General features: G+C 41.5%; 1 protein-coding gene and 1 long non-coding RNA gene across 2 annotated transcripts in view; both read left to right on the plus strand.

Moving 5' to 3' along the window:
- The window catches only part of mxra7 (matrix-remodelling associated 7), a 107,245-nt gene that overhangs the window by 82,471 nt on the left and 315 nt on the right, over positions 1 to 24,459 (plus strand). Inside the window, exon 4 of the mRNA XM_085964105.1 lies at positions 22,875 to 23,026. Coding sequence (XP_085820231.1) covers positions 22,875 to 23,026 — 152 coding nt within the window. The remainder of the gene's footprint in view (positions 1 to 22,874; positions 23,027 to 24,459) is intronic.
- LOC147102772 (uncharacterized) lies at positions 920 to 22,101 on the plus strand. The gene is made up of 2 exons (XR_015073095.1): positions 920 to 3,252; positions 21,588 to 22,101. It is a non-coding gene; the product is annotated as an uncharacterized LOC147102772 (long non-coding RNA).

Genomic DNA, 24,459 nt, shown 5'->3' on the forward strand with positions numbered 1-24,459 from the left:
GAAGTGACATTCAAAGCAACCTAATGTTGAGTAACTTGAAGAGCAGCCAAGGTCAAATATGAGGCCTCTGCTTGGAATAAACAAATAGTCTGTTTAGGGAATATGCTGTTTATTCCTTAAGATATGAAGGAAATCTCTTGTATAATTATTTATTACTTGGGTGGATCAAGTTGCTAATTATTTGGGATGGGATCACTTTGAAACTGCTGCCTTTGAGCATTTTACTAGCTTTGGCTTAGCCTGATCATTCCTCTGCAGATTAGGTGTGTGTTTAAAAGCCCTGATGGTTTTTTTTTTTTTTTTTTAATAAGTGGCATTTGTTGAAGTAGCAACAGAACTTAATTCACTAATTGAACAAGTTGCTTCGTATAATTTAACTGCAGTTGTGCGCATTTAAAATGAAGATTGAAAACTCTTTCTAAATGAGACTTTTTATTTGGGAGTCGCTTGGTCAGGCCCTGTTGGAATTTCAAATAACTTTACCTCTGGAGTCCTACATCAGTCATTCCAACCCATAAACATTTTGCTTCAGTCAGCTTGGGATTTACAAACCTTTAATGTTTCACTTTTTTTTGCATTTCTGGGTACAGAAACCAACTAGTAAAACATGATATTTGAATACTATAAAAATACAACTCTGCTTATACTTTCTCATCCAGATTAATAGGCACCCTGACTATATTTGTGGCATCATGCTACTTAATTTGACATCCTTATGCTTTTAATAAGGAACCGTTCCCCTATTTCAGTGTATTGCATGTTTTCCAAACACCTTGTATCTTGACTCATTATAATATTTCTAAAGCATGAGGATTTTTCTCTCAAATATATATTGTTGCTTTCCCTAGAGAGTACATTTTCATTTGTATTTTCTCCCTTCTCTTGGTTTCTCCCCCCCCCCCCCCCCCCCCCCCTCTTTATCATGCACTATTTCCCACTCAACCTGCTTCCAAGCCTTTGCTTATGCTGGTCTTTAGGCAGCTGTTAGCAAGTAAGCGAGAGTGCTCCCGACCACATGTCTGTCTTTTCACTCTTGACGCATCACCTAAGATTGCCCACATGCTTTATGTATCGACCAAGCTTCAATACTAGTGTGTGGCATGCAGGTGGTAGCTCTACTGGGTGGAAGTTGGCCTTGAGAAGGATGATGGGCAAATCGTAGCTGCCATTTAAATTTGCACTTGACCTCCCTCAGGAGGTGATTTAGCCATTTCTGAGCTAGGCTACTAGATGGGTGGCTTTAAAGTCTGACCGATGGGCAAACTGGCAGGGCAAATGTGTAACTTTTGGCAAGTACTTGTGGAGAAGGCACATGCTATGGAGAAAACTGACCCAGACTAATGATTCTCTCTAGCAAGGTTTGTGGAGATGAAAATAGGGTGAAGTTTTGGAGGAATAGAATAGTTAAGTGTGTGACAGTATGAATGTTAAAATGTGGTTTCATGTGACCGTGACACTTGTGGCTTCGGTTTGATGACCTCACTGGATTCAGCAATCGGTTTGGCAAGTTCTTGTGCAGTCTATGGACCATTCCAGTTAACCTGGTGTCTGCTAATCCTTCTGTACCAGACTTGACAGGCCAACTCATTGATTCTGTCATTGTGAAATATATTTGATCTGTTGCTCTTGATGGCTAAGCTGAAATCTGAGCTTCATTTCTGTGGAGATAAAGTCCTGTCCTACCGCTGCAATCATAATTCTCATTTTTAAATGGACTGACGTGTAGGATATGGACTAAGGGTTCGACCTGAAACATTGGCTCTGTTTCTCTCTCCTCGATGCTGCCTGACCTGAGTTTCCAGCACTTTGTTTCAGATTTCCAGCATCCGCAGTATTTTGCTATTGTCTTGTAGGATAGTTTGGCATTGGTTGGGTTAAGGATTAAGCTGTCAAACATTCTGGATCAAGCACCTTCTTTGATGTTTGGTTAGTTACTATGGAGTCAAGGTTCTTAAGATGCAGAAACAATGAAGTAAGCCGAATTGGCTCAGTTTGAAGGTTTAAGTATGTGTAAATGTTGCTGACGGGTCCAGACATCCTGTAATGTAGTTGGTATGCACTGGTGAGTGGCATTTTACCTAGTTTAAGGCTGTATCTTGTGTTAAGTGGTTAGGTTATGTTAAACCTATGAGATAACTTGGTTTCCTATTGGCACTTTTGCAGTTTTGGTCAATTTCATGCAACTTCCTAAATAGGTTCTGATTTGGACTGAAATGGAATTCCCATACTGACTAGCAAGTCAGGACAATAATATGGACATTATTCAACTGCTTCTGTTCGGGTGACTGTTATACTGACAATAAAAAGCATTTGTCAGACTGAACAGCTATTGGTTGTGATTTAGGCCCTGATTTTTAACTCTGGACAGGTTTTGGGCAAGACTTTTTAAGGAGAAAAATATTGGTTTCTCATTGAGGGCTGGAGTTTGAGCCCCAGTCGCTGCTGTCATTTGATTTTTTGGTATCTAAATGAGTTCTTATGCTGGTGTTTCTTCTGGCAGCCCTATCTGGGCCCATATATCCTACTGCTGCCATCGGTGGTATTCCAGGAACATTTTACCCTCTCTGTGCTTATGGCATGTCTGTGGTACACCATGTGCTGTACTTGGTGACTGGACAATACTCTGAGCTGGCTTAAAAAAAAAAAAAATTTAAAAATCTGTAATCTGACTGTTGTAGGCATCTTCACCTTTCTGTGTTTCATCTTCACCTTTCTGTGTTTCAGTGAAGTTCAATATAACCTAGAAATTAATGTTGCTGATCTCAGCAGACAAGCACTTGGCGCCTTCATAGAATGTGTTTCTGCCCAGATTTTTACTGGAGGTGTTGATCTCCACTGAATCTCGGGCAGTGGAATGTGACACACACATTCCGCATCTGCCTGCTGATATCGCCACCAATAACTTCTTGATCTAAACAGTATAACAGCAATTAAATGTTACAATATCATGTGTTGAGCATAAGGCTCCTGTGTTGCTGTGAAAACATTTCAGTCTTGCATTTATTCACCAGTGTCATTTTGTACACTACTTCATTGATTTTTAAAATGTATTGCATGTATATTTTTGTTTGACCATGAGTAAAATGCCTATCTGTTTTTGTTACAATATTTAACATTGCTGTGCTTTTTTTTTTTGGGATGAGCTTTGCAAACCTTTTTTCCTGACCTTTCATTGCAGGGTTGAGTTAACCCCTGACTTCACCTCCGTGTAGGTTCTAGGCCTGATGACACTATTTCTGTAACAATGTATTGGTAAGGTTCTTTTATTTTTAGTATGCCCCATGCATGTCAGTCTGTCACATCATAACACTACCTGCGTCTTGTTCTTTTTGAAGTATTGCCTGCCTAATAAATTAACCACTTTTGTCAGAACCTGCTGCAAGCCTATATTAACTGGTTACTTCTAAACTGGACAAGCTGGGGTGAAGCCACAGTACAAATTTTGTAAAATGGCACCAATCGATTATTTAAACCAGGATTCAACTAATGCACTTGACCATTTAATACAGGCTTCATAAAGTCACATCCAGTGTGATAGTACACATGTTTAATGGGCTGTAAATTCCACATCAGTACAGCTTAGCTAAGTGAAGTATAATTGACTGACTGACTGATACAAACACAGGGCTTGTACTAATGGTAGTGATGGTGTCCTTTCTCCCCCCCCCCCCAAACCTGCCTGACCTTGTCTCTCCCCTCCCTCCCTTCCCCCCCCCCCCCCCAAAATTATCGGTATGTTCCAGTACAGTAGTGTTCTTGTCCTATAATTACCATAGATTAATCTTTATGAATTATTACAAAGACCCAGATGTGGTAATTTCCTGGAAAGGGGCAATTTCTTAACGCTATCAATTTTTTTTTACTGCAATCTGTATCCTTCCTCTGCTTTCTTCACCACCCCCCCCCCCCCCCCCCACCCACCCAAAGACACTTTGCCCATGCATGTACCCATTCACAAATTGGGTTTGAAAGTGACATGTTCCCTAGTCGTTGTCCTCCACTGCAATCTCATTTTGGTTACAGTTGCATGAGTGTCACTGGTAAATTTGCTAATGTGTTTTTTACTTATTTTTTGACTTGCTGCCTACAAATTGAACTGGTGTTAATGTAAGGATGTTTCAGGGATGCATGAAAATGACTGCAGTGACATTTTTTGTGCTGCCTTTGGCTCCTTGTGATGCCATAAATGAAGGCAAAGGTAATTCTGAATATAAACTTGTTGTCTGCCACTCTAGCCCAATCATCAGGAGTCAGAATTGATAATGATGGGATATTTTGTGCTACACAAGCTTGGCTCATTATTACAAGTGCAATCTGTCTTCCCTGACTGCTGCTGGACTGATTGAAAGCATCCAAATTGGAGGTGGAGTGGTAGTGAGGAACATTGGTATAAATGAAGTGGATGTCCAAGTTATTGGTGTTTCCTTTTGTTAACGGAGGGCAAGAAAGCACCTACAACTTTTATTTACATAACATAAAATGTCCCAAGGCACTTTGGGAGTGTTATAAACAAAATTTGACAACGAGCCACGTAAGATGTTGGGCAGATGACTCGAAGCTTGGTCAGAGGTCGGTTTTAAGGAGAATCTTAAAGGAGGAAAGAGGGGTAGAGTTTTAGCAAAAGAATTTCAGAGCTTGGGGCCTTGCCACTGAAGGCATAGCCACCAATGGTGAAGCAATTAAAATCGGATGTGCACGAGGTCAGAATTGGAAGAGCGCCGATGTGTGTTGTAGGGCTGGAGGAGGTTAGAGTTGGGAGGGCTGAAGCCATTAAGGGATTTGAAAACCAGGATTAGAATTTTTAAATCGGGGGGGCAAGAATAATTGGTGCAACATTAGGGTTTAACATTTCTTCTGATCTCCTTGGACAATATACCTGCTTGTTGATACCAAAGGAGGACTCCAAGTTGTGCAGTGTTGTGCTACTTGTCCAGAACAATTTATTTTATACCTATGGAGATAGCTTGTGGTGTACAAGCAATCTTTATACATCACTTTTAGCCATATATGGTGTTGGAGTTTCACTGCAAATCATGCACAGCTGCTTACAGCCATTAAAGGTGGCTGCCACTCAACGTGCTGAGCAATAGCATTTACTGATGCAGAAGCTATGGCATTCAGTAGCATGTGAACGTGCTGCGTCCCAACTGGTTGGTTGTAACCCCATTATGCAGTCACTCATTTTGGGACATCTCTATAAATCTTTTTGTGCAATTCAGCATGCAATTGCCTTTCTGTAGTTATATTTCAAAACAGATTAAAATCTACTTGTGTCCAATGCCCCCTCTAACCTGGTTTCTGTCTCATATGGTTTGCTGTCAAGGTCCTGTTGCTGCTTACGATAGTGTTTTTTTTGTTGAAAAGATCTATTAACCTTTGGTAAGGGACTTCCTCCCTCATGAAAAAGCATTAATTCTCAAGCACATTAATCTGTGAAAATATTTAATTTACTATGGACCAGATGGGAGAAATGAACTAAGACTTTAATCTCTTATTCACTGACTGCTTATAACGTGTATTTCATTTTGATGCAGAAATGTAACTGCAGCCTCAGTAAGTTTGAAATGTTTGTAAATGAGCCTGTGCTTTTTGCTGTGAAATTGTGGTGTTTGTGCTTCTTGCACAATGCATCATGTGATGGATGGTGTGTAGAATATTCCCAGGTACATGTGCTGTATGATCGAGCCCCTTTGGGATTGGCTATAAACACTTGCAATCCAAGATGCACTGCATGACTGAGGCCGTGCAAGATAATGTTGATGAACTATGCAGAATCAAATGATATGTATGCTTCTAACTGATATGTGCTTGCAAGTAGAGGATGAAGTGGACAATTGAAGCTTATCAATATATTGTACATTTCCTTGGTTTTCATAAGTGTTTTATTTAAACGAAGCCTCTCCAGGACCCTGGTCACATTTTAAAAATCTCATCTCCAACATATTTATTTCCTGATCAGAAAACTACACACAGGGATTGAAAGGGGCCAGGGTTCAAGACCTCAGCTGACAGATGACTTGGGATAATGGGAAGGATTTGGAAGTACTCTTACAATTGGTCCCTGTGCAAATGCCAGCTCAAAATAATATACCACACCCCTCTGGGGATGACTGATCGAGTGACTCTGGTTTTACAACCACTCTAATTCTAGTTTTGCTCCTGCATTGAAGGCTTTTGGGCAGCAGTCTGGAGGCCACAATGCATGTTGGGGACTCCTGGTCCCTGCAGGTCTATTGGGCATGCCCACTGATGGAGCTCCCCTGCAGTGCAAAGGCTGGCACAAGATTTGTTCCACCACTGGTGAAGTGCAACCCTTTCCAGGAGGAACATGCATGGAATATCTTTGGGGCAAATGCCAGGCAGAAGACAACTTGGCCTGGAAAGGAGGAGGCACCAGGCAATCTGGAGCCCATTCCTGGAAGAGCCCATTCCTGGAAGCCCACAAGACCGGCACCCACCTTGCAGCAGCAATAACTACAAATGACTTTTTTAGTGTCTCCAATGTAGAATTTTTTTTGCAGAAGTGTAATCAAATAATTGATAAGCTAAAGGAAATATTGGGAGTGGTGACCAAAAGCCTAGTCAAGAGTGGGTTTGGCCTTGGAAAGGATGGGAGGGAGGTGGAGCAGTTTAGTGAAGGAACTTCCAGATTATGGGGGCTTATGTGGCTGGAAACATGACTGCTAATGGTGAAGCCAATGGAGGCGGGAGATGCACGAGGCCAGAGTCAGTGTGGGGTTGGGGAGGGATGGTGTAGTGTAGGCATGTGTTTTACATGCCATCCAATAACCTCCTGATGCCCCACCAGAGCCCATGTGGTGCATTTGAGTTTATTCATCTTTTCCCACCACCCTCTGACTCGCGTGCCTGCTTCTTTACGCACCCTCCTGCTCTCTTGCTCTACCACTCGCGCTCTCTCCTGCTCTCTCCCAGCTCTCCCTTAATCATTGAGTAGCAGATAGCATGAGCTGTCATTTTCAATACAGTAACGGTGCATTCGACAGTGGTTGTCTTGTTGCTGGATAGATGATTTAGCAATTATTTTATGTAAACATTTTTAAAACTACTAAGCTAGTTCCCTGTCCAATCCCAAAACTGTGTGCTCACTTAACTACTCAACAATGTAAAAACAAATGTGAAAATCTCATTTACAGGAGATTCCTGTCCAAATACTTTAGTGCCCTCAACTGGAAAGAAAATGATAATTTGCGTAAATACACAAACATCACTTGGAGAAAAGTAGCACACTAGGAAAGCACTAGAGGGCACCAACGCCCATACTTTAATGTGTTTGAATTAATGGGCTTAAATATGCAAAAACAGATTCCTCCCTGAGTTTAAACCAATTAAAATTCTCAATTCTAAATATTGTGCTCAATTCAGGAGGGGAAAAACATTTATTGTACTTGATCAAAATCTGGAAGCAATTGTCTTTTCCTCATTTGCCTGTTGGTCACAAGAAAAAAAGTTGAGTTGCTAAGGGGAAGTTTTAAGTGATTTTTATCGTGTTTTTTATGTTATGCGTGCCACCAAGTATGTAGTAGTGAATTGCTTTGAGTAAAGGGGCTAATACAGGCAACAATTCATGTATCATTACACAGCCACTTAATTTTTTTTTTTTTAAATTGGTAACTTGTATAAAATCCTAGCCCCAGCCACGTGCGCTCTCGCACGCGTTCTCGTGGTTAATTGATTTCAGCAGAAGGCTCCAATGTTAATAACCAGACTATCGCTACCTTTCCATAGTGTATTCTGATGTAAAACAGGAGCTGGTTTTTAAAGTTGTATAAATACAATGAAAATTGTATTTCCCAAATTAATCTGTAGACTGCCTGGTCCAGTGGCATTCCAGTCTCCTTGGGCTGCTTATTTAAATTTTCAGCTCGTGCATGGAGATTCTGCAACAAACCATAATGCAGCCGCTTGAATGATAATAGCTTTATTCTTGTAAAATTAAACCTCTGTTGCAAAAATACATTTGTACTGTTAAATTTTATAAAATAAGCTTGCTCATCTATCTTGCCCCCCCCCCCCCCCCCCCTTTGTGTGCCTAGTAAAATTAAATGCATCCTGACTATTGAAATGGCACCTCAAAATTGCAGTCAGGGCTCTCCATCAATGGGGTGCAAGTGACCAAGGCTATTTTCATGCCATTATCTGTTTTCTGAAGAATTGCAAGTGTTGGTTAATGTGGTGTGATGGGGGTTTCAGTGCAGGTGGAATGTTCATTGTGGGTATTGATTATACGTTGAGGAGCAACAGGCAAACCTGGTCAATTTTGACTACAGTTTAAGAACTGTCAAAGATTAAATAACTGGAATATCGTGGTTAAGGAATTTTGCTGAAAATGGCAATGCAGTATGTGCCACAATCAATTTTGGGAGGTACCAATTTTAGAATTCACCTGCATACAATAGAAATTTAGACTACATGAGTGAAAGATTCAGTACTATGGGTATTTTTAAACATATTTAAAAAAGCTATGCAGTGGTTTTCAATTTGGTTGAATTTCTTACAAAGATTATCTTGACTTTGAATGGAAGGGGATCTTGCAACATACCAACATGTAATGCACCAAGGGTGACCGTTTATAGAAATTACTTTTAAAGCTGTTTTGGCTTTGCTTGGTGAGGTGATGGGCATGTGACTGTTCAGCACTTTTTTTTTACAAGTCAGTCATTTAGTTACCATGACTTGCATGTGATTAGCTGGAGGACACTGACATTTGGAATGTGTGACTGAATTATTGACTAATATGGGCCTTTGAACAAGCAAAACACTTCTAGAAATGGAAGGAGCTAGTGGGTGGGGAGGCGGGGGGGAGAATATCTGAATTTACTTTTTTTTAAATTCCTCATCATCAAAGTGGCTGCTCACTCTGGGGTACAATTCCATGGGTGATGGCCAACTGACATTCACCCAGGTGGCTATTCTTTGTGCAAGCCTCAATAGTGATGCCCAAGGGTGTCAACAGTTGACCTCAATCCTGGCCATTCTAGTACACTTCCAGCAAGGTCATGACTGAATTTGAGACCGCATTGATCTGAAACCATTGCGTTTGCAATGTTTCCACGCCATACAAAGCAGTTGATTTAATGGAATTGTCGGTGCTTGTGAGGGTGACCTGTATTCAGAAAAGCATTGCCTAAACAATGAGTTCTCCTAGAATAGCACTTATTGGATGCACTACACTTTTTTTAGAACCCTTGCCCTCAGGCTGCACTGCCAAGGCAAGTTGAGACCAAACACTTCCTAATTTGTGGGGTGGTGATTAGAAGGTGGGGGGGAAACTAGTGGAGTAGAGAAAAAGGAATATAACCTGGGTTGAGTTGTCCAGGGACAGACTTGCTGATCTTCTGGTAGCAGAAGCATTCCTTAGCTCTTAACTCAGGGATGGTATGTGACCTGGTAATCCTATGCCATTTCATTTCCCCATCTCAAGATCTTCCATTCAGGAGAACTCCTGTGGAAGTTCTACCCCCTACAGTTTCATCTATTTGTGCAGCGGCTGGGAGGAACTACGGAGGCAGGCATCAGAAATGCAATCGTGCACAGACGCTTCTAATTTAATTGAATGTCAGTTCAGTTATGGCCCAGCCAATGTCCTCCGCATTGTCAATTTATATTTATAAAAAAAAAAAATGCACTAACCCTTTGAGTGGATTACCAAGGATGCTAGCTTATCTCTCTTCCCATGTAGTACAGGTAGTGTTTGATGCGTGAGGGTCTGGTTAGTGAAGTCCACAATGCAGCTGCTCAATTCCTTTAGAAATGAGTTTTGACAGGTTACTAAAGAATGCAGAGTTTTGACTGGTTGGTTAGTTTGCTTGAATTGTTGACGTGTGGTTTTTCTAACTTGTACCAAGATTTTAAAACATTTCAGCCAGTCATCTGTACCAAAGTTGAATTACTTCTGTTTTCTCACCTTTTCCCCTTTTTCGCAATGTTTGGGTAACATGACACCATACAGATTGCAGGTCCCTAATGTTGCTTGATTTGAACACCTATATTAAAATAAATTCAAAATGGAAGTGCTGCTGCATGTGTCCAGTGCTCGGCTCTTGAGCTATGCTTGAGCTGTCTCTGGAGCTAGCTGAAAGCTTGCAGTGCTGGAAGGCCAACTCAAAATTAAATGTCAATTTGTAGCACGATGTGAAGTGTGGGGCCTGGGTTTGTCTTTAACTTCCCCATGTACTGAGTTTCTGAGCTTGGCTGCTAAAATGTGGTGAGATGCAGGCCATCACCCAGGTAGCGAGAATTTGAAGGGACTATATTGCTCTAGATACTTTGCACACAGTGGTGGAAGAAATAATTACATAACTTGGAAGAGAGAGGCCTCTGGCTGGAACAAGAGCAAAAGTTCTCAGAAATCCTGGTTGATTGTAAAGCAAAAACTTCATTGACTTTAATGTGAACATTTGTGAAAATGTCCATTACTGTAAGGCAATGAGAGTTGTAAACACTTTGCACACATGGACTTTGACAAGTGTTCATGGTTCAAAAGTTTTTATTAAGCAGTTGCAGTTAGTTATCGTATACAATTTCAAAAGGCAGTCTGTTGGATTGGCATTTTCCTTTTGTCAACCATGTACATGCCCTGAGGATCTGGAGGTGTTCACCGTTTTATGAAGTAAAAGCTTTGTTGGTGTGACCGCTACTGAGATTATAGCTGCACCAACAGATTTACAGAAATTGTTGCAATTGCACTTTTTCATATCTTTGGAAAGGTGAGATGTGCACATTTAAATGCGTTTAGTAAAGGAAAGAGGTGTTCCCGTTTCAAATGCTAGCCTTTTATTGGGACTGGTACCTGAAGAATGACGCCCTTTAAATCTGTGCCTGTTGAGAACCAAGCAAAATCTGCAACAAAAAAAAGTGCTTCATTTGTATGTTTTCTCCATTCTCGGTCATTTTTTTGGGGGTGGGGGGGAGGAAGTCGCCACTGAAATCCCTGACTAATACAAACTTGCCAGTTGTCTGAAAAGATGCTGGTACTGGCCATCAGTGTTCGGATTTCTCTTCTAGGCAAGAGGGAGGCTGATTCTCCAGCATGAAGTGTCCTGACTACCTTAATTACTGCAATATGGGCAGTAAACCTGAATTATTTGAGCAGTTAGTCCAATTATATAATCCCACATTTTATCAACAATTCCTGGAGTAGCCAAGTTTGTATTGTAAATTTGAGAACCTTTGTTTTTAAAAAAAAAAAAAAGTATATCGTATGTACTTTGTAAAAATAGATGCACTTATTTAAAAAAAAAAAAAAACAATTCAGCACTGCAACTGGAAAAGTTCTTTATAAATGAGGGTGGCACTCAGTTCCTTCAGAGCTACACGTATGACTTGCTCTCTACCTCCTAGTTTTCCTTCAGCAGAGATGGGAGTGGGTGGGCAGGAATTTCTCTTTCGGCGAGTAAACTTTGCTGCGGCTGAATATCTGCCCTCCCCACGGCAGTGGCTCAAAAGGTGACCTCCCTGAATGCGGGGCTGGAAGTTGTTTTACCAAGGGACAGACTACTCAAAACATGGCTGGCGAGGGAGCGGGGTGTTCATTTATACCTTTTGATGCTTAAAACAAGTATCCAGTTTCTGTGTTCATTGAAACATCCCAAACTGTGGAGGTGGCTCCTGGTAAGTCTCTGAAATGATCATTCACTTGACTGTACATAAATGAGAATTGAGGTGAAACTACTTTTAGTAAAAGAAAGATTTGCACTTCAATAGCACCTTTCATGACCTCGACATTGCAAAGCGCTTTACAGCTGACTAAGTACTTTTAGTCACTTGTGATGTAGATTATTGACCTGGTTCAACTTTAGGGGCCCATGAGAAATTTTAGTGCATGTGAAGATATATTCTCATTTAAAGCATGACTAATTTAGGTTTGTGGGAAAAAAGCTCTTAGCTGCTAACTCACTTGACTACTGGGACACTTGACTTCAAGATCATGCTCCACATTCTTGCATCTTTATCTTGTCCCTATTGCACTGTGCCAACATCTTCCTGCATGTGTTCGTCTACATTGCTTTGCTGCACTCACCTTTCCCCAGCATGATGGTGCATACTCTCTAGGATGCCAAGAATCTCTGGTAAGTCCAGGTTTTACTTTATCATATCCAGTGTATGCTCTACTCTTTGTGTGCTAGTTTCCTTTGTCATCAGCATGAAGAACACAGTCACATTTTGTAGAAATCTCAACCCAAAAGGGAAAGTAAACAGATTATTTCAATGCCAAATATTTTTTCTTGCCAATTTTATTTAGAGTAATCCTTTGAGGGACTCCTAGAAAGCCTAGAAAATGGATCTTGTGTCCAAGTGGAAGAGCTCCACTAATGTCAAGAAGCTTGTTGATTAGCAGCTAATCAAGTTTAAAAACAAATTGCAGAATATAAATGGTCATTTTCTGTAATGCAGTTAGTACTGGGGTTTTGCTGTGTTCATCATATGGAAGCTCTCGAGTGACTATTAAAATGATAAAGGGCTCTTGGTTAGTCTTGGAAATGGGTGTCGGAGTTGGTGTCAGTTAGCAGTCTTGATTAGGAATCTGTGACTGATGTATTAGACTCTGCCTGCTTCTCTTCCACTTGAGAAATTAATGCTTCCTAGGTGCTCCCAAGAACTGTTAATATAAGAATTATCAAAAGTTGGAAACTCTATTGAAAGTAGGATTAGAGATGTGTGGTTGGTTGGGATGCTGTTCTTTCACCCCTGGAATGTAGGTTTGAATCCAGCTTTTAAAGCCTTTCTAATTGAAGTAGCTACAGGGATAACTGGTAAGAAATGGAAAATTCACATTACAGCCAGCGTGCTCCTCCTGAAGAACAGCATATGCCAGTTTTACTGTTTAGCTAACCTGTGATGTCTGTTCTGGGAGTGCTTGATGATGACGGTATGATGGAGTTCCATTTCCTAGTCCTAACATCCCTTACCTTGTATACATATTTTGGCGTGCAGTGGAATACCTCACCAGTTAAGTTCTCTATTTAGCAGGTTTATAAAACATTCTACACTAGTGTTGCGTACAAAGCTTTTTTTTAAAACTGAAGGTGATACCTTTTGATTGTTTTCCCCTCCTACCTGGAGTTCCTAATGTAATTTTAATTAGTTAGTCCATGTCCTGGAGCATTTCTGTGGCATTTGTACTCTTAATCATTGGACATCAATCCAGTATTTGCAAAAATCTGTGCAAAAACCAGTTTTTGGTTTGTGTGGGGTACTTTACTGTCCAACATTCTTACCATCAAGATATATGAAACTTCCCATAACTAGTCTGTTATAAGAATGTTACATTACCAATGTAATGTCTTAATGAACTTTATGAATATAGGTATCTCAATTTTTGTATTTCATAGTTTTGCCAGGTCATGGTATGGTATTGCCCAGGATGCCAAATATACATAGTTCTCTCCACCCTACTTTGGCCTTAAAGAAAAAAAAATGACCAATATTAAACCCGAAATAATTTCTGATCTTAAACTGAGTAATCTAAAATTGCAGAGGGCCTTACAAACCAATGCATCATTTCTGAAGGGTAATACTTGGATCAGGAGCAGTTCACTGCACACCAGCAACAAACTGTTTTCAGGATGGAAACCGTAATTTTTTTTTCCCCTGTTGAAATTAAACAGAGGTAGTATATTTTAAGAGTACTTGCTGTAGAACCGAACTGTCTTTAGTCACAGTTTACCTAGTCTGCATTGATAAATGTAGTTAGTGTAAAATATCTTTCTCCATTTTAAATCCAATTTGCATAATGAAATAGTTGATATACTTGTGTGAAAATTCAGCAGCCCTTCATTTTGAAGATAATTAGCCTGAGAGAATTTGTCAGATTGTCCAAAATTGCATTGGGAAAACATGTCATTGCAGAAAAGGGTGAGAAAATGAGCCTAATGGCTGTCTCCAGGGAACACATAACTGCACATAACCAGAAAATGTCTAGTATTTGTGGCATTTCCTGTCATTTCTTGCAGAAATTGGAACAGACCAAGACACTTTTTTTGGAGACTACCAGTTTTTTTTTTAAAAAGGGTAACCACATCAAACATGCCACTTATTTACAAGTATTTATGCATTTATTTAACATTTTGGCAACATGGGTTCTGCGGCATTGCTTCAGCAGACATGACTAGATCTGGCAGGTTTTGTGCCAGTTCAGTGAATTTAACATTTTAATTGTACTCTGTCCCAAACAAATGTTGGTTGACTTGAATTGATTTGGAACTGTTGTCAAATTGAGCAACCTATTCTGACTATTAGTCTGGGCAAAATGTTTAAATATTGTGGTTTAGCCCTGGAACTTTTAAAACTTAAACATTGAGAAATTCCGGTCCCTACGGGTGTGTACGTGCTGTGTACTCACCCGTAGGGCCAACGGAAATGCCTGTTTTAGGCATGCACTGCACATATGCTGGTTCCAGCATTTCTGATCTGTGAGAAAGCTCTTGACAGATCCTCCGCCTGCCCTGGAGCAGGGCCTCTGCGGGTGGATAGTTCTGCTTTTTTGGAGACCCTCCGCCCGCAGAAAACACTTAAAATTCTTGTGCCTGTAAAAGCTGGCGTAAGGCCTGCTTTTACCAGATAAGAGTTGAAGAAAGTGGGGGGAAAACAAGGTTTCCCACTGATTTATCATTTCAAAATACTTTAAAGAAAGGTAAGTTTATTTTTAGCCCAGTTAACTTTTTTCAAATTTAAATTTTTGTTTTAAAGTTAATTTATGTAATTTTAGTCATTTTAAGTTTTTTTTAAAAAAAGTAGACGCTGCGAACTACCTGCGCCCCTGGGATACGCGTGCAAAGGCAGTTTGAAGAGGCACAGCAACGGAACTCTGTACCTCCTGGGAGCCCTCCGGTCCAGGTGGAGATTTTTCCAAATCGCAGCCCTCTGCCTGTGGGAGGGCTGCGAATGGAATTTCTGGGCCATGAGCTATTTTGAGGGGGGGGGTGGCAGGGATGAGGGAGCGATCTGCAAGTGCTTGAATTTCAGCAGTGGCATTTGCTGTTGCAATCTGGTATTTTGTGTGGTAAATCTTAGAATAAATTAACTGCTTTTTGAGTTTGTGACTTGAGTCAGGTAGAAGATAACCTTTCAGTGATTTGTACGGTAACAGAATTCGGAGGTTTATATAACGGCCTAACCATGCATCAGAATTCATGGCCATCCAAATGGAGATCACCAGATGGTCTGGAGCTACTCCCTCTGATCTTGATGGGTAAAGCACAGGGTGAAGTTGCAGGTGGGTTCAATGGCTGCAAGGTAAAGAGGGGGGAAAATGACCCAAGATTTCCATTCCTCCTCTGCTGCAAGTACACTGTATATGCATGGACATTGGCCAAGGATACGATTGGGCTTCACCTTTTGACAACCTTTGCATTCTAGTGACTTGGCAACATTAACTATCCAGCCTTGCACATAAACTGCAGCCACTGGGTAAGGTACCAAGGGCAGCTGTTGTGTGTGTGTGGGACCACATGCCTGAACCGTAAGTCACTGCTTTCAGAAAAGGTGTAAAGGGAGAAAGTTGGAGGGGGGGGATATGAGCAGTTTTTTTGTATGTGGAGACTTTGAACAAATATATTTTGTCTTCGCCCCATACTAGATAATCAAGGGACTATAGGGAGGGGGAACTTCACTATCACTAAAGAAAAAGTACTCTAAAATAATGGGACTAAAGGCTGACCAGTCCCCTGGACCTAATGGCCTGCATCCTAGGGTCTTAAAAGAAGTGGCTGCAAAGATGGTGGATGCGTTGGTTGCAATCTACCAAAATTCCCTGGATTCTGGAAAGGTCCCAGTGGATTGGAAAACTGCAAATGTAATACCCCTATTTAAGAAGGGAGGGAGACAAAGCCGGAAACTACAGACCAGTTAGCCTAACATCTGTCATTGGGAAAATGCTGGAGTTCATTAAGGAAGCAGTAGCAGGACTTTTAGAAAATCATAAGTCAAGCAGAGTCAGCATGGTTTTATGAAAGGGAAATAATGTTTGACAAATTTGCTGGAATTCTTTGAGGATGTAATGAGCAGGATTGATAAAGGTGAGCCAGTGGATGTTGTATATTTGGATTTCCAGAAGGCATTAGATAAGGTGCTACAAAAGTTTACTGCACAAGATAAGGGCTCATGGGGTTGGGGGTAATTTATTAGCATAGATAGAGGATTGGCTAACTAACAAAGCAGAGAGTCAGGATAAATGGGTCATTTTCCAGTTGGCAAACAGTAACTAGTGGGGTGCCAAAAGGATCAGTGCTAGGGCCTCAACTACTTCCAATCTATTAATGATTTGGATGAAGGGACTGAGTAATGTAGCCAACATTGTTGATACAAAGATAGGTGGGAAAGCAAGTTGTGAAGAGGACACACACAATCTGCAAAGGGATAGACAAGTTAAGTGTGTGCAAACATTTACCAGATGGGAGTATAATGTGGGAAAGGTGAGGTTATCCACTTATATAGAAACATAGATCGGAGCAGGAGTAGGCCATTCAACCCTGCGAGCCTGCTCCACCATTCAATGTGATCATGGCTGATCATCCAAATTCAGTACTCGGTCCCTGCTTTCTCCCCATACCCCTTGACCCCTTTAGCCTTAAGAAATATATCCAACTCCTTCTTGAATATATTTAATGAATTGGCCTCAACTGCCTTCTGTGGTAGAGAATTCCACAGGTTCACCACTCTCTGGGTGAAGAAATTCCTCCTCATCCCTGTCCTAAATGGCCTATCCCTTACCCTTAGACTGTGACCCCTGGTTCTGGACTCCCCAACCATCGGGAACATCCTTCCTGCATCTAGTCTGTCCAGTCGTCAGAATTTTATAAGTTTCAATGAGATCCCCTCTCATAACTCCAGCGAGTACAAGCCAAATCGACCCAATCTCTCCTCATATGTCATTCCTGCCATCCCAGGTATCAGCCTGGTGAATCTTCACTGAACAACTTCCATGGCAAGTACATCCTCAGATAAGGCTACCAAAACTGCACACAATACTCCAGATGTGGTCTCACCAAGGCCCTGTACAACTGCAGCAAGACATCCTTGTTCCTGTACTCAAACCCCCTCGCTACAATGGCCAACGTACCATTTGCCGCCTTAACCGCCTGCTGCACCTGCATGCTTGCCTTCAGCGACTGGTGCACAAGGACGCCCAGGTCTCATTGGCAACAGATTGGGAGAAGGGGAAGTGCATTCAGATAATCTGCCTTCCTGTTTCTGCTACCAGTGGACCAGTGGATAACATCACCTTTATCCAAGTTATATTGCATCTGCCCAATCACCCAACCTGTCCAAATCATCCTGGAGTTTCTCTGCATCCTTCTCTTAGCACACACGCCCACCCAGCTTTGTGTTGTCTGCAAATTGAGATATTACATCTAGTTCCCTTGTCTAGATCATTAATATATATTGTGAATAGTTGGGGTCCAAGGACTGACCCCTGTGGTACCCCACTAGTCACTGCCTGCCACTCCAAAAAAGACCTGTTTATTCCAACTCTGCTTTCTGTCTGCCAACCAGTTTGCTATCCAAGTCAGTACCTTGCCCCCAATCCCATGTGCCTTAACTTTACGCACTAATCTCTTATGTGGGACCTTATCGAAAGCCTTCTGAAAGTCCAAATACACCACATCCACTGGTTCTCCCTTATCTATTTTACCAGTTACATCCTCTCAATGCCAGTAGATTAGTCAAGCACGATTTACCCTTTGTAAATCCATGTTGACTTTGTCCGATCCTGTCACTGCTTTCCAAGTGCTCTGCTATTACATCTTTTATGATGGACTCTAGCATTTTCCCCACTACCGATGTCTGGCTTACCAGTCTGTAATTCCCCTTTTTCCATCTACCACCTTTTTTGCATAGTGGGGTAACATTAGCTACCCTCCAATCCATGGGTACTGTTCCAGATTCTATCAAATGCTGGAAGATGATCAATGCAGCGACTATTTCTAGGGTCACTTCCTTAATTACCCTAGGATGTAGATTATCAGGCCCTGGGGATTTATCGGCCTTCAATCCCATCAATTTCCTTAACACCATTTCCTTACAAATACTGATTTCTTTCAGTTCCTCCCTTTATCAGACCCTATGTTCCCTGACCTCCTGGGAGGTTATTTGTATCCTCCTTTGTGAAGACAACCAAAATATGTATTTAATTGGTCTGCCATTTCTTTGTTCCCCATTATAAATTCCCCTGATTCTGACAGCAAGGGACCTACACTTGACTTCACCAATCTTTTTCTCTTCACATCTATAAAAGCTTTTACAGTCAGTTTTTATGTTCCCTTCAAGCTTACACTCATTCTATTTTCCCCTTCTTAATTAATCCCTTTGTCCTCCTTTGTTGAATCCTGAACTGCTCCCAATCCTTGGGTTTACTGCTTTTTCTGGCCAATTTATGTCCTCTCCTTGGATCTTATGCTATCTCTAATTTCCCTTGTTGGCCACAGTTGAGTCACTTTGTTTTATTTTCATGCCAAACTGGGATGAACAAGTTCTGTAGTTCATCCACGCGGTCTTTAAATGCTTGCCATTGTCTATCCACTGTCAACCCTTTGAGTGACATGCCCAATCAGTCCTACCCAACTCATGCCTCGGAACATCTTAGTTTCCTTTTTGTTTAAATTCAGGACCCTAGTCTGAGTCAACAACTTCATTCTCCATATTAATGAAGAATTCTCATGATCGCTCCGACCCAAGGGGCCTCGTACAACAGTTTGTTAATTAATCCTTTCTCGTTACATAATACCCAGTCTAAGATGGCCTGGTCTCTAGTTGGTTCCTCCAACATAATTGGTCCAGGAAACCATCCTGTAAACACTCCAGGAATTCCTCCTCCACAATATTGTTACTAATTTGGTTAGCCCAATTTATATGTAGATTAAAGTCACCCATGATGACTGCTGTGCCCTTATTGTACGCTTCTCATTTCCCTTTTAATGCCATCCCCAACCTCCGCATTACTGTTTGGAGGTCTATATACCACTCCCACTAATGTTTGCTGCCCCTTGGTATTTCTCAGTTCTACCCATACAGATTCCACGTCAGAGCTAATATCCTTCCTTACAATTGTGTTAATCCCTTTAACCAGCAATGCTACCCCACCTCTCTCTCCTTTTTGCCTATCTTTCCTGAATATTGAATACCCCTGGATGTTGAGTTCCCAGCCTTGGCCACCCTGGAGCCATGTTTCTGTAATCCCAATCAAATCATAATAGTTTACCTCTATTTGCACAGCTAATTCATCCACCTTAAGAATGCTCCTCTCATTAAGACACACAGCCTTCAGGCTTTTTTTAATGCTTTTAGACCTATTAGAATTATTATTTACTGTGGCCATGTTTGATTTTAAACTGTTGATTTCTCTGCCACTTGTTTTTCTCCTTCCTATCTTTTTCTCTCATCCTTGTTTCCCTTTCCTCTGTCCCCCCCTGCTCAGGTTCCCAACCCCCTGCCATTTTAGTTTAAACCCTCCCCCCAGAGCACTAGCAAACACTTTTCCCCCCCCCCCCCCCCCCCCCTAGGACATCGGTCCCCCAGAACTGGTTCCAATGTCCCAGGAATTTGACTCCCTCCCCCTCGCACCATTCCTCTAGCCACATATTCTTCTGAAATATCCTTCTATTTCTACTCTGACTAGCACGTGGCACTGACTACCTTTTTTGAGGTCCTAATTTTACCTCCTAACTCCCTATATTCAGATTTGAGGACCTCGTCCCATTTTTTACCTATATTGTTGGTACAGTACCTATATGCACCATGACAACTGGCTGTTCACCCTCCCCCTCCAAAATGTTCTGCAGCCGCTCTGAGACATCCTTGACCCTTGCACCAGGGAGGCAACACACCATCCTGGAGTCTCATTTGCAGCCGCAGAAACACCTATCTATTCCTCTTAAAATAGAATCCCCTATTACTATAGCTCTACCCCTCTTTCTTGTCCTGTGCAGCAGAACCATCCCTGGTGCCAGGAAGTTGGCTGCTGGTGCTGCCTTCCTCTGACAAGCCATTCCCCCCCCCCCCCCCCCCCCCCCCCAACAAACAGTACACAAAGTGGTGTATCTGTTTGAGAGGGGGATGTCCACAGGGGATCCTTGCACTACCTGCCTGCGCCTAGTATTCTGTTGGTCACCCCGTCCCTGTCCAACCTTTGCCTGCAGTGTGACCAACTGATTAAACGTGCTATTCACAACGTCCTCAGCATTGCGAGTGGTCCAGTGTGCATCCATTCGCCACTCCAGCGCCGCAATGAGGTCTGCCAGTAGCTGCAGCTGGATACACTTTCTGCACAGTTGTCAGGGACACAGGATGTGTCCCTGAGTTCCTACATGTTAAGTCTGTGTGTTAGTGAGAATTACTACACAGACCACAAGAGTAAATTCAACAGGTCTTTACTGGTTGGAGGTCAGACTATACTGAATACAATATTATTACACTGCTTATATACCGGTGTGGTCACCACCGGTATTACGTATACAGCAGCCAAAGAAAATAGTACCTTCATTAAGGTGGACCAGGCTTAAGTTCTCTTGGTGGATCAGGTTACATACACCACACATTGCAGGAGGAGCATACCGCTGGGCTGACCTGCCATGACTTACCCTTTAATTGCAATTAAATCAAATCAATCCCACCAATTATACTACAGTTAAATAGTATATTTAAGGGCCCTGGTTTTACAAACACCTCCTGCTACACCACAGTGAGCTTTAACTCTGGTTTATAGTTTAAGTTCTGTAAAATGACTTCTGGTTTAAAAAAATAAAAATAAAAAAGCAAATTAGAGATTACAAAATGCTGCAGTACAGAGGGACCTGGGGGTCCTTGTGCATGAAACACAGTTGGCATGCAGGTGCAGCAGGTAATCAAAGGCAAATGAAATGTTGGCCTTTATTGCAAGGGGGTTGGAGTATAAAAGCAGGGAAGTCCTGCTACAACTGTACAGGGTATTGAGACCACACCTGGAGTACTGTATACAGTTTGTCACCTTATTTAAGGAGGGATATACTTGCATTGGAGGCAGTTCAGAAAAGGTTCACAAGGTTGATTCCTGAGATGAAGGGGTTGACTTATGAAAGGTTGGGCCTATACTCATTGGAATTTAGAAGAGGTGATCTTAAACATATGAGATACTGAGGGGGCTCAACAAGGTAGATGCAGAGATGTTGTTTCCCCTCATGGGGGAATCCAGAACTAGGGGGCATAGTTTCAGAATAGGGGGTGTTCACGTAAGAGGATTTTTTTCTGAGTTGTAAATCTGTGGAATTTTGGGTCATTGAATATATTAAAGGTGGAGATGGACAGATGTTTGAACAATAAGGGAGTGATGGGTTATGGGGAGTGGGCAGGGAAATGGAGCTAAGCCCAAGATCAGATCAGCCATGATTTCATTAAATGGCAGAGCAGGCTCAAGGGGCCAAATGGCCTCCTGCTCCTATTTCTTATGTTCTTGTGTTAATTTTTGGGTTCCACCTGTTCAGTGTTGGATTGACACCTTGCTGGAAATTTTGCAGTTGAATAATTTTTTGCTGTGTATCTTGCTGTCCTCTGCAATGTAGATTTTGTTAATAAAGGAACTTTTTTTTTTACAGAGCAGAAGAGTAGAACCGATTGGGAGTCTTTTCTTGCACATGAAGAAATTGTCTGAGTGGCTGAGGGCTTGAATTTTGCCAGACATCAAGCAAAAGAACAACCCATAAGCTTATCCTCAGTAGGGAGGTGCTGTTAAAGATTCTGTAATAGATGTTGCAGTAGAGTCTAATCCAGTAGTATGCATTTACTTTATAGTCATTTATAATTCACTGCTTTCAGTTATGAACAATATAATGCAGTTTATCAAATACAATGTTAAAGTTTATGCACAGCAAGCCTTATATCTTTGTGTAACTAATGCAAGACGGCCATTTTGTTTCACACACGAATGCAAAATTGTTTGGTTTGTTTAAGCCTCAATGGAGAATTTGTTACAGGTTTGTAGTACATTAACTATTTTGGGGATGTTTTAGTTTGTAAACATGGATTTGTAATTCTGAAACAGCAACATTTGCTTGAAATCTATTACATGTCACTACCTTTGACGATGTTTAATAAAGTCTCAAGAGGTTACTAGTGTGATGTGGTGGTTCATTATTTCACTTTTTTCTTGACTGGGATGCTATCCCTTTCTAAAGACGGGCATATTATGATCTGCATATCACCATATCCTGTAATTGAAGTGTTTCAGTGCTTCAGGAATTATTATTTATCTTAGTCAGGATGGTGTGTGACCTGAAGGCAAACTTGGAGGTAATGGTATTCCCAATTTTGTCTTTCTCTGGTAGGGGAGGGAAGTGCTGTCAAAGTTACCTGGGTGAGTTGCTGCAGTGTATCTTGTAGACTGTACATCCTGCAGCTAGTGAGTCAGCAGTGCAGGGAGTTGATTTTCAGTCCAGTGACAGGTGCCAATCAAGTGAACTACTGTTCTAGCGTCGAGCTTGGCTTGAGGGGGGAAAATCAATGAGCGCTTCTGCTCACTATCCAGCAAGCCCCGTTTTAAGGAAGTTGGGGAGGGGGGGGAAAGGGGGTGTGAGGACCGAATCTGGCTTAACTAGTAGTTCAAGGCAAACTGTTGCTGTCCTGGTTCACATGAAGAATGGTTGTGTGGGCAGGGTACTGGAGGGCACCTGTGGAATCCATTCCATCATGGAGTCAATACCTACAAGAGAGAGGATAAACCTTGACCAAAAAAAGGGTAAAATTAACCTGTTTAATCAACATTACTGCAAAACATTTGAGCGGAGCCTCATTCAACTGATTTTCGCAGCTCTGTGTAGTTTTTGTCTTGCATTCAATGGGCAAATTCAGAATCTGTTAAACTGAATTGAAAATTTGAACTGCAGCCCAACTATTCAACCTGGAACCAGTGAAAGCGGTTATGTCTAATACTATTACAAAACCAAATGCACATTTAAATTTGACTCAATGTATGATGTCTAAAATTGAATTCTATATCCTAGTTACTTGTGCATCAGAATCCATCTTTGATCACAATGTATAGGATGGTCATTGGTTCACACCCACAGAGACCAGATTGAAGCCAACACTGAAGGTGATCGCAGACCGTAGAATCCTAATGTTACAGCTCAAAAAATATACGCGCACACTTAATCCCCTTTTTAAAAAATAATTTTTGCTATCTGATTCAACAGTGGTTTGTGACTGACCATTCCACATCCTAACCACCAGATTCACTGGTATAATTCCACATTCTAACCAGAGTTCACTATATGGTAATCCTGTCATGTGACATTTGCCGGGATGCATTACAGCTCAGCACTTGGAAACTTTGTATTGGATGGAAAACACAAGTGGCAGCTTTCACCATTCAAATGTTTAACTAGACCATTGAACCGTGCTGGATGCTTTCATCATGATTCAGTATAATGGGGACTAATCAAAATCCCAAGGGTTAAATCTTAACCAAATGAGTTGTTTCTTGGCCGATATATTGTCATTGAATGCTGTGGAGTGGGTAACATCCTCTTTCAGTTACTGCCATTGCAGGCAGAACGAGAAAGGTGGAGCGCCAATAAAATGTTTGTGGAATATTCAACCAGTGATCCCATGGGCTGATACCAGTTTATTAATGGACTTGGATGCCTTGTTAAAGATGTGATAGTTTGGGCATTCTAAATCCATTATGCACCATCAGTGACTGGGTACCTGCCATATTCTACATCTCTTGTCTCTGAAAAGGTGGTGGGTACAAGTCCCACTCTAGGGACTTGAGCACAAAATCTAAGCTGACACTTCAGTGCTGCACTGAGGGAGTTTGTGGGACCTTGCTATGTGCAAATTGGCTGCCGCATTTCCTACATCACAACAGTGACTACACTTCAAAAAGTACTTCATTGGCTGTAAAGCGCTTTGGGAGGTCCTGAAAGATGCTGTATAAATGTAAGTTCTTCGAGGTCATTGTTGAAAATAACCCTAAACTGCTGGTATGCCGTATGTCCTGTACAAATTCAGGATTAGAAAACCGGTGAACTGCATAATTGGTTTTACATGTTGAAGTAAAATGCCTGTTGGGCAGGCCACCATTTTGGGTGCAACACCCGAGCAATGCGCTGCTAAAATGGAAAAAATACAACCAGCATCTATTGCAATGAGATGTTGAATCAGATGAGCCTGCATTTAAGACCGCTATCCTAATTTCTCCTCTTCTGCACTACAGATACTGCAGTGTAATTTATTTAACATGCCTGTGTTGTCAGCAAATTTTGTGCTGTAAAGCAAAGATTCCCGCTGGTAAACAATGGCCAATATGTAATGCCAGTACCACAAGTGCACTGCAATCTTTACAATAACATTTGGTAGAGTTTTTAAAAGAGCGAGCTTCACATAACTGATTTGCAAAGATTCGGGGAACACTCCCGTTTCTCATTAGTTTATTACAAACCTATTTTGTGGCACTAAGCAGTTACC

The sequence above is a fragment of the Somniosus microcephalus genome, chromosome 21 (assembly GCF_052327205.1).
Source record: "Somniosus microcephalus isolate GS21.2 chromosome 21, FLI_Smic_1.0, whole genome shotgun sequence".
In the NCBI taxonomy this organism is placed as follows: Eukaryota; Metazoa; Chordata; class Chondrichthyes; order Squaliformes; family Somniosidae; genus Somniosus; species Somniosus microcephalus.